Here is a 16,361-nt window from a genome sequence, read left to right on the forward strand (position 1 = left end):
CCTCCCTAGTAGCTGGGACTACAGGCGCCCGCCACCTCGCCTGGCTAAACACTTCTTTTTAAAAAAATTTTTTAGAGACAGAGTCTCACTCTGTCATCCAGGCTGGAGTGCCATGGCGCGATCTCAGCTCACTGCAACCTCTGCCACCTGGGTTCAAGCGATTCTCCTGTCTCAGCCTTCTGAGTAGGTGGGATTACAGGCGGGTGCCACCATGCCCAGCTAATTTTTTTTTGGATTTTTAGTAGAGATGGGGTTTCACTGTGTTGGCCAGGCTGGTTGTGCACTCCTACTTCAAGCGATCTACCTGCCTCAGTCTCCCAAAGTGCTGGGATTACAGGTGCCCGGCCTTAGAACCAAAGTAATACTCCTGAACATTTATTTTAACCTATGAATTTCTAATAAAGCACATAAAAGCCCCTGTCAAATTATGCAAAAGGAGAATTATCTAAGCAAGTTAATGAAATCTCTATTGTAAAATACTTAGATGGGTGAAATAGAGAACAGATTTGTACATAAATATATATAAGAAATAAAGAAAATAAGAAGACTAAAACAGCTTTGTGACCAAAATAATAAGAAGACTATTTTCTTCAAGGATCTGAAATATTTTATTTAGTTCTGACAATGGCAGTATGTTATTTTTGTCATGACTGCCCCATTTACTTATGTAATCTATTTTTGTAACTGTTCAAAGTCACATTTTCTTATTTATGGAGTTTATAATTGAATGAGAGACTGCTATTCCAAAGTGAACTATAAGGTTTAACCAAGGGCCTGGCAACTTTTCTAAGAGCAGCTGGATTCCCATACCAATAGCACTGGCAGGCATTTCAGCTAACCTTAAGACTGTCTTACCTCATTCTTTTATAGATGCCTGAATTTACTGCCCTGTAATCGCCAACTTCCCGCTCCATTGAGACACCCCAGTGGACACTGGGTTGTTGACATCCACAACACCACTGATTCAAGGCTGGAGCGGGTAATCTCCCTATGAGGAAAAGGTAAGTTTGTTTTTATTCAGTGTGGAGCAGATCTCTAAGGTTTTCTGATTTACTACCTTCTTCATATCCCAGAAGATATTAAAAAAAAAAAAAATACAGTGTAACTTCAATGATCTGAAATGTCAGGTTATAATTATATTCTTGACCCATACTTCTATAAGTGTATTATAAGCATCTCTGCTGAGCCTAGCTTTTGATTATCTTGATAAAGAGAACTCTAAAGCTTTTTGACATCATTCATAGAATTCAAATAACTGAGGTTACACTGTATTGAAAACCTTAGAGAGTCACCAGTCAAAATGCCTGCTAATGTATATGTGCTTGGGTATCCAGCAGCTCTGAGTAATGTTGAGAGGTACTGGTTAAATGAATTAACAGTTCTATTCACTTCCAGCTCAGCTCATAGCGTAATGGTTACTAGCCTACTTTAGTCATGATATAACTGACTAGAAAAAGACTAATTGAAAAGAATATTAAAGATTAAGGGATATGAAAATTTTAATGAAAATTAAATCAGACTCACATTTTGGTAACATTTAATCCCTATAGGAAGAAAAGATCCCTTTCTAAACACACCTATTTTCACTACTTTACTTTTAATTAAAGGAACAATCATTTAAAAATACTAAAGTATCTACTTAGTTGACAAAAAGACTATTTAACATGGGAGAAAACCAATAGCTCCAGCAAGTGATATGGCAGCTATAAGGACAAAAGACCATAAATCAGAAAAGGTATAGATGAATTAAATATAACCATGCAAATTAAATCATTCACAGCTAAGAACCTGGGAGAAATTTGGTTTCAGGAAAGAAAATAATCGACCAAAAGGATTATTTATGCCATCTGAAGTTGACTGCTATCCATTACCACAGACTTGTTGCTGCCTCATACCAAACTGAAATTCCTTTTGATAGACCAATCACCACCAAAATAGAAATTTTAGCTGAACTCAGCTAGTTGTTTAGGATTAGCCTTATAAATAGGCAGAAGATGTAACGGATGTGCTGTGTATGTTTTATAACTTGGGTGCCTCTGCATTGGGTCTTTTGTTCCCAAGTAACAGCAATGATGATCTACTTCTTTAACACTATAAAGCAATCAATTCTTAAAACAAAAACTCCTCCTGTTTAAAAATTTTCCTTGGTGAGTCGTACACAGCCTAGGAAGAAGACAGCACTATGGATGATATTCCATTAACCAATAGTCCCACTTTCTTAAGAATTGTGAGAGAAAAGGAGTAAATCTGGAGGCTTTTTGCAAAGAATGGTAAACTGACAGAAGATTAACTAAATATGAGGGTGTCACGGACAAAGTCTATTCTCTCTCTTTTTTTTAAATTAATTTGACTAAGGCTGGCTATAGCTATCTAAATTAATTTCAAAAATCCCTAAGAGTGGTTGTCAAACATCACTGATATTATGTCCTCTGGGTTTTTATTTTTTTAACATATGCCCCAGTCCTCATTCATATGCTATATTCGAGTTCAGGTTGTTGAGTTTTGTTCCCAGTAAACTAAATGTGTTTTCAGTCCTATCACATAAGGTTATCATCAAACTTAATTAGACTGCTCAAACATGTGGAAAACCTCAGATGAAAGGTACTATAGAAAGATAAAGTATTATTATTTAGATATATAATATGCAGTTACATCTCTTGACACTTACATTCTTGTATTGCTAGTTTTGTTTACTATGACAGACTTCCCACTCTGATCAACATTGTGGTCTAATCCAAAGTAAGCAGCTACTCTGTGTAATAGCATCCTATGGTAAGATGTCATTGGGGGGAATTTTTTACGTGGAGACCTAGAAGCACAAGAAAAACCAATTTAGTAAGTCACGGAGAATGGTGACGACAATTTCTTTTCTTGTTAAATGTCAGGACTTACTCATTATTACCAATGAAATCTAAAATTTCTTGTTCCAATTTCAGCAGCATCATTCTGTCCCTGAAACAAAATATGAAGACTCTTATACGTAAAACTTAGTAATGAAGTAATCACAAATGTCAACAGACTATGATTTATACAGTTAAATTTCACCCCCTAAAAACTATACATTCAGGACTACCCCAATCTTGATGCTAGAATATTTATTCATGTTTTAAAACAATAAAAGATGATTTTTTTAGTTTAACTTTTTATTATGGAAGTTTTCCCACATATGCTAATGTAGAGAATAGTGTAATGAATTTTGATGTACCCATCACCCAACTTTAACAATAATCAACATGTGGCTATTCTTAAATGCATTTTTTTTTTTTTTTTGCTTACACATAACGAAGGAACTTAAATGTATTTTGATCTGCTAAGTATTACTATATTAGAGTTTGCTCTGTGAATGTGTGGATAGAAAAAGCACTTTAGTTTTTATTTCTCATTCAATGAAGTGGAGAGGAAGCAGAAAAACAGATATCTTTAGTTAGGCTCATGACTTTGTTATCATGCTGACCTCCATAGAAACAGTATTCTAAATAACATGCAATGACAGTAACAACAGGAATACTCCTATGGGACTCTAATACTAGTATGTAGATGGGACTATGGCAGAGAAGCATTAATTATATCGCTAACTTAGAAGAAGAGGATATTTCAACCCATTCTATAAACTGCCATTATATATTTTTAAATTTTCCCAAAAAAACTAAGTGAATCAAAAACCTCCAACATATAAAATAAATAAGGACTCTAGGGAGTACCTGTATATGCTCCTTTAGATCACTAAGGTCTTACTTAGTTCACTTAGCCGCAACAAATTAATGGTATCGCTCCCCAAAGGACCTCCCTGCTCACACACCCATAACATGGCTCCAGAATTTTCCTGTGCTAATTGGAAATTTCATGCACGCATGAAAAAAAAACATGTAAGTTACAGAACCCTAAAGCTAAAAGCAGCTTTACAAATCATTCAGTTTTATCTTTCAAAGTTTATAGATCAAGAAAATGAGGCCAAGAAGTTAATGATTCCCTAAAATAGAAACTATGCAGATTATTCTCAATTTCGATAGAAGAACTGGTAGCCCCCGCCTTTGGTCACCTGAAAGTCTACACATCAGACCTGCATTTGATTCTCCTCCTATACTGCAAAAGTTTCATAAAACTAAGTAATAACTTTCCCCCCATCAGTCATTAGATATTTAACTATACATTTTATATTAGTTTAAAAAAAAACAAGAGAAAAACATGTCTACCTGGTGATTTCAAATCCAAAGCTGAAGACAGAATTATATTTTAACAAAAATTGTATCAATATTCAGTTTTGTCTCCAAACCTGCTTCTCCTTTAGTATATCCCATCTCAGTAAGTGGCACCACCTTCTACTCAGTATATGATACTAGAAGCATGAGAATTCTAGTTTTTATTTATTTGAGACAGAGTTTCGCTCTCATTGCCCAGGCTGGAGTGCAAGGGCACAATCTCGGCTCACTTCAACCTCCATCTCTCAGGTTCAAGCGATTCTCCTGCCTCAGCCTCCTAAGTAGCTGAGATGACAGGCATGTGCCACCAGGCCAGACTAATTTTCTATTTTTAGTAGAGTTGGGGTTTCTCCATATTGATCAGGATGGTCTCAAAGGTTGTTGCTTTTTTTTTTTTTAAATCATCCTTTTTCAAATGCTTCTATATAATTACTACTGCAAATTTTATCTACTTTTGATGTATTTTTCTACTGCCACAACCGTGGATCCAGGCAATCGGGATTTCTGGCTTGACTACTACAGCAGGATTATTACTATAGCAGGATTACTATAGCAGTCTATTACTATAGCAGGATTACTATAGCAGTCTCCCTGTATCTTCCCTGATCTTCCCTAATCTATTCTACATGAAACATGTATAACAATCTTTTAAGAACACATATGTGATCACACATCACTCACTTTGTTAAATCTGTCATGGGTTTCTTACTGATCTTAGAACTAAACAGATGTACAAGGCAGGCATGAACTGGTCTTCATCCAGCTCCAGCCTAATCTCCTGACCTGAACTCACAAAACTGTTATCATCCTGGTTTATTTCTGTATTTGCCAAGCTCCTATCTTTCTCAGGTACCTTGAACATGCTGTTCCCCTTTGCTGAAACACACTCTTATATTCTTTCTTAGAATTGTTTCTTTCATATTTTTCTTTAATAGCATTTATCACAATTATTGTCATATAGTTATTTGAACTATTTGTATACAGAAGGGTTCAACAAATATATTTTGCATGGAATAAAGCAATAAAATTACTTCGTCCAGAAGGTATTTTAGTATTCTTTTGTTTTCTTAAATTTGGGGGGAGAGTGAAGAATTTTTACTTGCTAAAGTTTTCCCCAGAAAGGATTTATTTACTAAACTGTAAGACCGTCTTTCATCCAAGTTTTTTTTTTTTTTTAAGACAGTCTTGCTCCGTCCCCCAGGCTGGAGTGTAGTGGCACAATCTTGGCTCCCTGCAACCTCTGCCTCCCGGGTTCAAGCGATTCTCCTGCTTCAGCCTCCTGGTAGCTGAGGTTACAGGTGCCCGCCACCATACCCGGCTAGCTTTTGTATTTTTAGTAGTCACAGGGTTTCACCATGTTGCCCAGGCTGGTCTCGAACTCCCAACCTCAAGTGATCCACCCACCTCGGCCTTCTAAAGTGCTGGGATTACAGGCGTGAGCCACTGCGCCCAGCCTCATCCAAGCTTTTGGGGTTAATTTATCGTGAGACAGTATTTTCAGTAACTTTTATAATTTACATAGTGCCTTATTGTAAAAAAAATAAAGACGAGAATCAAAAACAGGCAACTAGCTAGGCGCGGTGGCTCAATCCCAGCACTTTGGGAGGTTGAGGCGGGCAGGTTACCTGAGATAGGGAGTTCAAGAGCAGCCTGACCAACATGAAGAAACTCCATCTCTACTAAAAACATACATAATTAGCAGGGCATGGTGGCACATGCCTGTAGTAATCCCAGCTACTTGGAGGTCGAGGTAGGAGAATTGCTTGAACCCGGGAGGCGGAGGTTGCAGTGAGCTGAGATCGCGCCATTGCACTCCCAGCCTGGGCCAAACAAGAGTGAAACTCCCATCTCAAAAAAAAAAAAAAAAAAAAAAAAAAGTGGGCAACTATTTGGAGTCATAAACAGTACATTTAAATTGATTGTTCTGTTTTGAGCTAAAGAGTAGGTATAAGACTATTTCAATTGTTCTTCAATGAATGTACTGCCACTGAAATTTCTACTATCTGTGTGAAATAACAAAATCTAACAATTTTACTGGCCATTGATAGAAATTAGGCTTTCTCTCCCCTTAATATGTAGATCTATAGATTGCAAAGGATTTTAGATTATCTGGGTTTTTTATTTTAAAAAACATACCCTGCTTTTAGTAGCACTTGTTAAAATAAGAATGACAACTTTCCTAAGGTCTTAAGATTTATACCTTCTGCCTTTTATTCCACATTGTAGCTTATCCAAGCTTTCAAATTTTCATATCTGTAATTGAGCTTCGATATTTTTATAATGGTCATCAAGTTCAAGGTTAATAATCCTTTACAGGAGACTCTAACAAGCAAATTACTTTTCTTAAGGTATACTGATGTTTTAGCAGGTGAGCCAAAACCATCTAAAAGTAGGCACAAACTAAAACTTCTATCGTGTAACCTTTAAAATGAACTGATACATGCTGCTATTTATTAAAGAAGTAATAAAAACAAGCTAATAAACTACTACTAAAAGTTAAAATGAAGGGCTAACAGTCTTTTAGTTACTAGTGTTCTAGTCATTATTCCAGAAGTAATTTCAGAGAAAGAGTGAACAGTTGTTATACCAGTGGCAAATAAAAAAAAAAAGGCAGAAAATAGTAACGCTTCTGTTTGACCACCCTCCACCCAATGTTTCACATACTCTTGGTCAAATGTCTGCAACAGATAAGAAATAAAATGACTTAAATATTACCTCCAATAAAAATGACTTTTAGAAGATATTTCAGAGAGCAAATACATGATGTTCCCTAGAGCAAACAAATTACTTAAAAAATATCCATTTTCAGGATTAATCTACAGAATCGTTTTCCTGTTAGTTACTTAATATAGTTATCTGTACCATCCATATTTCTCCATATAAAATTTATACAATATGGCTAAAAGCAACACAAAAATATGTACAAAATTATGTCAGTGAGTGTAATCTTTATCAATAACACCTTCAGGTTCCTAGGTTCTAATTCATTAATGACTGTATTTAATACGGTAGCCTCTGAAAATATTGCAGACACCCAGAAATTCCAGATAACTTGTTATTTAACCCCTGAAATTTAGTTTATTTATTGGGCTATGAACAAGATAATGAAGATTTAATGATGTGAAAAAAAAATTTCAAATTAAAGTGATCCAAAATGGAAAGGTTGACTAAATTTTAGTATCACTAAAAATAAATCTGCTTAACATCTAGTAGAATTCTCTAGGCAATATTCAACCTTGAAAGCTTCAGTGGGAATTTGCCATACTTCTAACTAATTGTATAGCAGGTATAGCTGGCAATTAGCTGTATGCTTCACTGAGAGAGAATACTGAATCATTTATTAAGCAAACCTTATTTCTCACAAAAATTTAACATTAGCTTCAACTTCCTAAAACCACAATGACATTAATAGTAACTTATACATTAGCCATTAAATGAATTATTCACTTGTATATTTGCTCAAATAAAAACGCATACACAGAAGGAATAAAAGTACATGCTACAATATGGATGAACCTTAAAAACATTATGCTAAGTGAATAAAAGCCAGTCGTGAACGACCATGTATTATATAATTTCATTCATATGAGATGTCCAGAACAGAGAAATATACAGAAACAGAAAACAGATGAGGATTGGGATCATCCAGTATCAGTATTACTATTATTATTAGCATAGGAATAGCTACAATGTATGGGGTTTCTTTTGGGGCAATGAAAAAGTTGTGTTACTGCGGTGACAGTGCTCTTATCTGTATATTGAATGTACTAAAAACCATTAAACTGTATAGTTAAAAAATGTCTATGTGGATAACTGAAAATCGTTTGCATCTATAGAGGAAAAATAGCTACACAATCGAAACATAATTTGGAAGACATAAAAACGGATTTACAATCTTTGTTCCTTGCTGATGTCTTTCCCACAGGTTTAGAGAGAGAAGAAAAATTCTGCCTGTCTAGGATCTTGTTTCACTCATACTAGTTATGAATGCCTACCTTCCCACTTATTACTCAACCCACTGAGTTCTGGTTCCCGCCATCCTATTCCAAATGTTAAAATAGCCAACAATTTCCAACTTCCGAATCTAATGAATTATTTTTGGTACTTGTTTTGGAAAACCTCTTTAATCATGTTCTCCCTCTGTTCTCACACCAACACAACTATCAACAGAGAAGATTTCTGTGACCCCAAATACGTGGCGATTTCTCTCCACCAGCAAGCAAGCAAGCAATTCTGCAGTGGACACTAGCTAGGTGTCCTCCAATTCAATTCTGACACTCTATACCTGGAGATAGTGTCAGATCCCACAGTTTGGGGCTCAGTCGCCAAGACTGCTCCACGTCAGACACCAGTTCCAAGTCTAGACCTCTGGAACTTCTGACTACTGGTTTCAAGTTGGGGTTCTCATGACCCCTGCTTTGGATTCAACTAGTTTGCTGGAGCGGATCACAGAACTCAGGGAAACACTTATATTTGTTGGTTTATTATAAACGATACAGATGAAGAGATGCATACAACGAAGTATGGGGGAAGAGGGACGGAGCTTGCGTTCTTTTCCTGGGGCCTGCCATCCTCCAGGAACCTCCATGTGTTCAGCTATCTGGAAGCGCTCTGAACCTGTCCTTTTGGGTTTTTATGAAGTCTTCATTATGTAGGCATGATTGTTGAGGATACTGACCTTCACTAATCTCCTCATCCAGGAGGCTGGGAGCAGGGGCTGAAGTCCCAACCCTCTAATCATGCCTTTGTCCTTCCAGTGACCAGCCTAATCTCATATCTTGAAGCTGTCAGTCAACATTAGCATACAAAGAGATACCTCTTTGGAGATTACAGGCATTTTAGTTGTAAGACAGGAAACAGGAAGACCAAATATATACATTTCACAACCTTACAATACTTCTATTTTCATATCCCTCTGTTATTTTATTTTAATTAAATAATTCATTTATTTTGAGATGGAGTTTTGCTCTTATTGCCCAGGCTGGAGTGCAATGGCGTGATCTCAGCTCACTGCAACCTCCACCTTCCAGATTCAAGCAGTTCTCCTGCTTCAGCTTCCCAAGTAGCTAGGATTACAGGCATGCAACGCCCAGCTAATTTTTGAATTTTTAGTAGAGATGGGGTTTTACCATGTTAGTCAGGCTGGTCTTGAACTCCTGACCTCAGGTGATCCATTGTCCTTGGCCTCCCCAAGTACTGGGATTACCTGCATGAACTACTGCGCAGGGCCCCTCTGTTATTTTATTTTCTGTGTAACTGTTCCCTTTTGGTTGAGTTCCAGGACAAATGTTCTCAGGATTCCTCTGCTCGCTCCCTCTCTCTCTTTAGAGATGGGGTCCAGCCTGGAGGGCAGTGGTGAGATCATAGCTCAGTGCAGCCTTAACCTCCAGGACTCCAGTAATCCTCCCACCTCAGCCTCCTGAGTAGCTGGGACTATAAGCACATGCCACTGTGCCCCGGTTTCACTATCTTTAGTACTTGGCCGTTCTGTTCTACTCTACTATCCCCATTGCCTTTCCATATACAAATGATCATCAAGCCTGCCATGATACTTCCTAAATATCTTTCAAATGTGTCTTTTCCTCTCCATTCTTTTCTATGGTCTCCTAGCCACTGTCTTTGTTTAGTTATCTCTGCCAAAATAATCTTTCTAAAACACCAAAGTAATCTTTCCAAAACACAAATCTCATTATGGCATGGCCCTATTTAAAATCCTGTTACTACTCCTTAACTTGGCATGTCATACTCAGTATTTCTCGACTGATGCACTACTGGCATTTCAAGACAATTTTTCATTGTTTATCACTGTTTCGTAGGCATTTTTAGCATCCCTGGCTTCCCAGCAGCACTCTGCACTCACTGGGACAATCAAAAGGTCCCCTCACATTTCCTCACTGCCAGGGTGTTATTATCCCATGTTGACGATAGTTGGATATGACCTATGCTTCATACCTCACCAGTACCTTTACTGTCACTTTCTTTTTGTTTGAGACACAGTCTCGCCCTGTCGCCCAGGCTGGACTGCAGTGGCGCATCTCCGCTCACTACAAGCTCCACCTCCTGGGTTCACACCATTCTCCTGCCTCAGCCTCCTGCATAGCTGGGACTACAGGTGCCCACGACCACACCCAGCTAATTTTTTGTATTTTTTTTTGTAGAGACGGGGTTTCACCACGTTAGCCAGGATGGTCTCGATCTTCTGACCTCATGATCCGCCCGCCTTGGCCTCCCAAGGTGCTAGGATTACAAGCGTGAGCCACCGTGCCTGACCTTTACCATCACTTTCTGGAATAACTTGCCACATGCTTGTGAGAGTCAGAGGGTACAATCTTATCTTTCCTTGAATATAACACTTCCTCTCACATAACTATGCCTTGGCAATCCTCTAGTCTCTATCTGGAATGCCCTTCCCATGCTTCTCTGTATGGACAGCTCCAATTTAAAACACTCTTAATTCAAGATTCAGGTTAGGCACCACCTTTTCAGTGACACATTCCCAAATCCTTTCAGAGGTCGGGGCCCTTTTCTGGCTATTACAGCATCTGTAAACCTCTTTTATATTTGTTTTATTTTAATTATCATGTGTCTTTTTCTAGTACAGAGACAGTGAATACTGTAGGGTCAGAGCTTTTATGTAAAACCTTTTCATATCTACGACGTTTACTTAGCACAATGCTTGGCACATGGTTAGAGATGTTCAATAGACTCATAAATTTATCTTTCTGTTGGGACTACTGAGGAATAAACTTGAACTGGAGGAAAAAAAGTCAAGCAGAGTTGCCTATATTCTCTCTAAATCCTTACCTATAATCCTTCAGCTCCTATTATAGTCAGACCACTTTTCATTTTGGTAATTCTCTTTGGGGTTGATATTAAAAAAAAAAAAAAACAGAAAATCAAGATAGTACTGAAAACAATACCTCCTGAATAAAAACAAGTTATCTTGAAGCCGACTATATGAGATAAACAATTCTCTTATCTTCCATGTGCCCATATCTAGTGACATCATTTTTATTTCAGTGTATGTCAAATACCTACTACTCTGGAAAGTTAACATCTAGAGGAAGATTTCTTCACCTTGGCATCTTTCACTCTATGAAAGTGTTGGTCAGATAATTTGTGGGTAGCCATTTTTGTAGGGAGAATGCCTCAAAGTGGTTATGAGTTGCCAAAAAATTTAAAAATTATTCATTTAGTAATCTGACAAAATGAAAGATTTCACAATTAAAGTACTGACTCAAACAACTCAAAAATCTTTGGGTTGATGGTTTATAAACTCAGCAAGAAGGAACAAAACTTTGCATTTAAAAGTTCAAAACTCATTATAAGTGAATACACTTAAGTTCTTATTTGGTTGAGTGTACTATGGTGAGATACCTATTTTTCTTTTTTCTCATGACTTAATGGTATATGTCTAACTCAATTAAGAGCCTAAATATCTTAGTGATTCTGTATTTCCCAAAATTCATACATCATGGTGACATGCATAATGCAAAAAGATATTTATATATTTTCATATACTAGACCAACACCACCTTCGCCCTAAAAAACTAAAATGTTTCTGGTGTACTTCAAATATCTGCAATCTTATTCTATTACTCTAACTCAGTAATGAAAACATATATAGCAAAATTATGGTACTCTAGAAGCAATGGAAACCTTATAAATTTAATTTTTACCTGGGATTGTTTTTTAATGTATTTACTAAAAATTCATGTAGATCTATGCCAGTTGAATCAGTGTATTCTTGACTGGAATCTAAAAAACAACAACACAAAAACCCAGTATAAAGTTGTTTGAAAACAAGTCCCATTCCCTTTTACACATGATGTATATCTTAAATAAAACAAGATGCCCCACATTGAAAAAAATTTGACAAAGTAGGAAAAGTTACAATGAACTCCGGTGACCACAATTTTTCTATTCCCATATAATGTGCATGACATGAGTTTATGTAACTGCATATCCATGCACATTTAAAAAAAAAATTAACCTCTCACATGTGTCTGTTTAATTTCCTCTAAATTCTTTAAAGATCCTTTTTTACTCACCACCACCTCATGTTCAAAATGCCTCCGTGGGTGAAAAATTTAAATGATTTACATAATTAACTACATTTGTAGCAAATTAAGACAGCTTAGTTCAGATATGAATATAATGGAGGCAATAATATGGAGGTAGATACAAATTTTAGTTGTGAAAGAATTTGATTCTTATGAGGTCTGTTACTACTGGCTTGCTTTCAAAATACTTTTCAAATATTCGTGCTATCTTCTCCTTAAATGTAATATCCTTATACTATTTATAATACTGGTCAACATAACTCGGTTTTTAAATTTAAAAAGCATTTCTATTGATCTGCAATGCCAGGTAATAGTGAAGACCTTCCAAACTTATAAAAGAATATTAGTGGATACTCAATACTATGACATCAGCTCTTTGTATCATAAGGAATTCAAGAGTGATAGTATTCTTAGTGGAATCAATATAAAAATTATAATGACTTTAGTATTTTACTATGAGTGAGGGACCAGTAAGAGATTAAGATATTTACCTTCCTCAATGTCTGTTATGTATTACAGTTTTTGGCTGAAACGTCTTACTGATATATGGAACTGTGTTAAACCATTTTGCCCAGGTGAGTAAGTACTGCATCATCCTTCCAGTCTGTTCTGTGTCATTTTACATAAAGATATACTATATATAATTATTCGAGGGGTAAAGGATGGAATTACTGATAGCAAAATTATGTTTTTGTAAAAAAACAAAAGAACTGCAAACCTCTTGATAACATTTTCTGGGCAACTTATCACTGGCCTTTTCTTTTCTGCTTCATCTTTTGAAGGCTTCTCTTCTTTCTCAAATGATTGTGTTAACTGGATCTGAATTTTCTCCTGTTAAAAGGCAAAGTCAATTATTCAATGAAAATACAACATAATTCATTTAATACCATTTAATACCACACATTTATATTTTTTGAGTAACATAAAATTGCACAAAGAAAAAAAGATTATTTTACCTACTTTTATCAAAAACTTTACATAAAATGTTAAAATTCATGTTCTGAGTTGAATATATCAATTAAAACAAACCCTCAAGATTATTATGGAGAAAATAAATGTTTCCTATTATAGTTTAAGCGCATCAACTTGTAAAATCCCTGGAGAATGAGAATTCAGGTCTTCTTAACCTATTTTTGCAAGGAAGATGCCAACCAAGAGCATAATTATCATCAATCATGACAATACGAATGTATAAGTGTCAAGTCAATGATTAATAAAAATTAGGTTTCTGAGTATCCATTATCATCACACATTCCTTCATTCTCCTACCATATAAAATATAAGTACAAAATTTCCGAAATCAACGGCACACAACTTTATTTCCTTTTTGAGATTTATATATCACTGTCAATCCTTCGATCACCACAGTTGTTCAGAAAGATTTCAAACAAAATTGTATCCTTATAGATATGTAATGTTTAATTGTAAAGTAACCACATTCTATAAGACTGAAAGGAGAATTCACATTTTACTTTAAAAGCAATGCCATTACATGTAATTCCAGAACCCAAAGGGATTACCAAAAATTAATTCACACAGAGAGAAAAGGCAAAAATCATGTAGCTCTGTTTACTTAGGTAAAGAAAGCTATAATAAATTCTACACCAGTTTTACTAAAGATAAAGGGGTAGCCTATTTTTAGACTAAATTATACTGTTGTTCTAGAGTCATGAACACCATCAATCAGACACGTAGATTTTTTACCACAATAGGACTGCTATCCGCTATTTTCATCTCTTTTCTTCTTCTCAATTCATCATACCAGTTCAAATTTGTGTTCATAATATAGGGTAAATGATGCACACTGGCAGTTTTCACTAGGATGACAAACACTTGCTTTATGCACTCTCTGTCTTGTTTACCAAAGACACTGGCAACTTCCTTACACTCATCAACCAGGAAGTAATTCTTCTTACTGTGATTCATTTTCCAACCCACTTTCTTTACTCTTTTCATAACTGCAAAACAGGTATCTAGAAATGAATCCCAGAACTATTTTTCAGAAGTATAATATTTAGAAGTTTTCCTGACTTGCAATTTCTATTCTGGTTACTCAAGAGGAACCCAATGAAATCCAGGCTGGGAGAAAAGATTTCACACTAACCCCTCTTAGATCTTCACTAAAAGGCACTTCCAGTAACTAGCAGATTTCATTTCTAAGCTCTCCTCAAAAAGCCATACATTTTAATTACAGATATTAAACTATTTTATCAAAATGAACTATATTTTTAAAATCTTGTAAGTTTAATGTACTGAGGCCTGTCTTCAGTTGGCCTAGTTTTCAGTAGCAATATAAATAAGATATATTTTAAACACTGAAGTCCTTATATACAAAATCTTCAGACTATAAATAACTGGAATAATAGCTACCTCTCCATAGGAAGCTGCAATTCCTTTACTCTTCACTCTGTCAATGACATCTGTTATTGAGGTCACTTCCCTCTCACAAGCTCTCATCAGATACCAAGTGACATCTCTCTCTTAATTGCCTCTCAACTTTTTGAATGAGTTTTATTCCAGATTAATTCCTCAAAAATCACATTCTGAATCAAGCAAATTAGTTGGAAAGTGTGTCTACCATCAAGGATTAGATACTAGTACCTTTCATGAGAAATAATTTATTTTCCAATTTCCACCCAGGTGCAATTTATTTATCTCAAGGCTTGGAAAAAGACTTCTTACTAGAAGAAGCATCTTTTATTCAGAAGATTTTATTCATAGGCAACTATCCAAAAAGAAAAAGCTTATTGGATCTAAGAGAAACTGAGAAAGAATATATTAAGGGAAATAACTGAGTTTTGATATAGCTTTTTTAGTCATTATCCACATGCCATAACTCATCTTTTTGAACTGCCAACACAAAAAATCATCTATGATCAATAATGTATATATGAATACACAACATATATTCCTGTTATTTTTTCCTCATATAAATTTTCACTAGCCAAATTTAGTACCATAACAGGTACTCAAGATTTTTCAAATAGGTAAAATGCACTACAAAAAACAAAGGTCATGATACAGCTTTTGATTTTCAAAAGTATACACTTTTCTGTATTAACAGATTTATGAATGCCTGACCCTTCTTTCCTCAATCTCTTTTGACTGTCATGAGGCTAAGATGGTGTAACATCTGTTTTTTGGTCAACAGAACGAAGAAATGAATTTTCAAAAACATTACAGTACCTACTACTCCATCCCAAACAGGTGTATTCTTTACTCTGACTTGTACAAAAGAACTTTTTTTTTTCTTTTTTGAGATAGAGTTTCGCTCTTGTCACCCAGGCTGGAGGGCAATGGTGCAACCTTGGCTACCTGGAACCTCTGCCTTCTGGGTTTAAGCTATTCTCCTGCCCCAGCCTCCTGAGTAGCTGGGAGTACAGGCTTGTGCCACCACGCCCAGCTAATTTTTGTATTTTTAGTAGAGACGGGGTTTCACCATGTTGGCCAGGCTGGTCTCAAACTCCTGGCCTTAAATGATCCACCCACCTCAGCTTCCCAAAGTGCTGGGATTACAGGCGTGGGCCACTGTGCCTGGCCAAAAGAACTTTTAAAAAGTGCTGTTTCAAAAAATAATTTTAGCGTTATTTTTTTTTTTTTTTGGAGACAGAGTCTCTCTCTGTCGCCCAGGCTGGAGTGCAATGGCGCGATCTCGGCTCACTGTAAACTCTGCCTCCCAGGTTCACATCATTCTCCTGCCTCGGCCTCCCAAGTTGCTGGGACTACAGGCGCCCACCACTACGCCCAGCTAATTTTTTGTATTTTTAGTAGAGACAGGGTTTCACCGTGTTAGCCAGGATGGTCTCGATCCCCTAACCTCGTGATCCCCCTGCCTCGGCCTCCCAAAGTGCTGGCATTACATGCGTGAGCCACTGCGCCTGGCCTTGATTTTTTTTTTCAGACTATATTATAGCTGTCCAGTTTTCTTACAGTCATGCAAAAGCCAAAGGTTAATATTTGAAAATGTTCTCCAGGCAAGGATTTAGTAAATATTTTGACTGTATTTCTGCTTTTTGCTAGAAAGTCTATTTCATTGCTAAAATGTATCTATTTTATCAAATAAATGCATACAGCTACCTCCTATGTAGACACATTTAAA

At 36.2% G+C, this 16,361-nt stretch overlaps 1 protein-coding gene across 19 annotated transcripts in view; it reads right to left on the reverse strand.

Moving 5' to 3' along the window:
- The window catches only part of R3HDM1 (R3H domain containing 1), a 204,174-nt gene that overhangs the window by 93,883 nt on the left and 93,930 nt on the right, over positions 1 to 16,361 (reverse strand). For 12 of the 19 annotated variants that reach the window (XM_017888460.1, XM_017888462.1, XM_017888465.1 and 9 more), the window contains 3 exons: positions 12,981 to 13,093; positions 2,893 to 2,952; positions 2,669 to 2,809 (listed from right to left, as the gene is read on the reverse strand). In XM_017888460.1, coding sequence (XP_017743949.1) covers positions 2,669 to 2,809; positions 2,893 to 2,952; positions 12,981 to 13,093 — 314 coding nt within the window. Of the gene's footprint in view, positions 1 to 855; positions 989 to 2,668; positions 2,810 to 2,892; positions 2,953 to 11,878; positions 11,958 to 12,980; positions 13,094 to 16,361 lie in introns of those variants that run through there. The other 7 variants (XM_017888477.1, XM_017888481.1, XM_017888478.1 and 4 more) reach the window with 2 other exon arrangements.

This window comes from Rhinopithecus bieti, unplaced genomic scaffold (genome assembly GCF_001698545.2).
Source record: "Rhinopithecus bieti isolate Rb0 unplaced genomic scaffold, ASM169854v2 scaffold_15296, whole genome shotgun sequence".
In the NCBI taxonomy this organism is placed as follows: domain Eukaryota; kingdom Metazoa; phylum Chordata; class Mammalia; order Primates; family Cercopithecidae; genus Rhinopithecus; species Rhinopithecus bieti.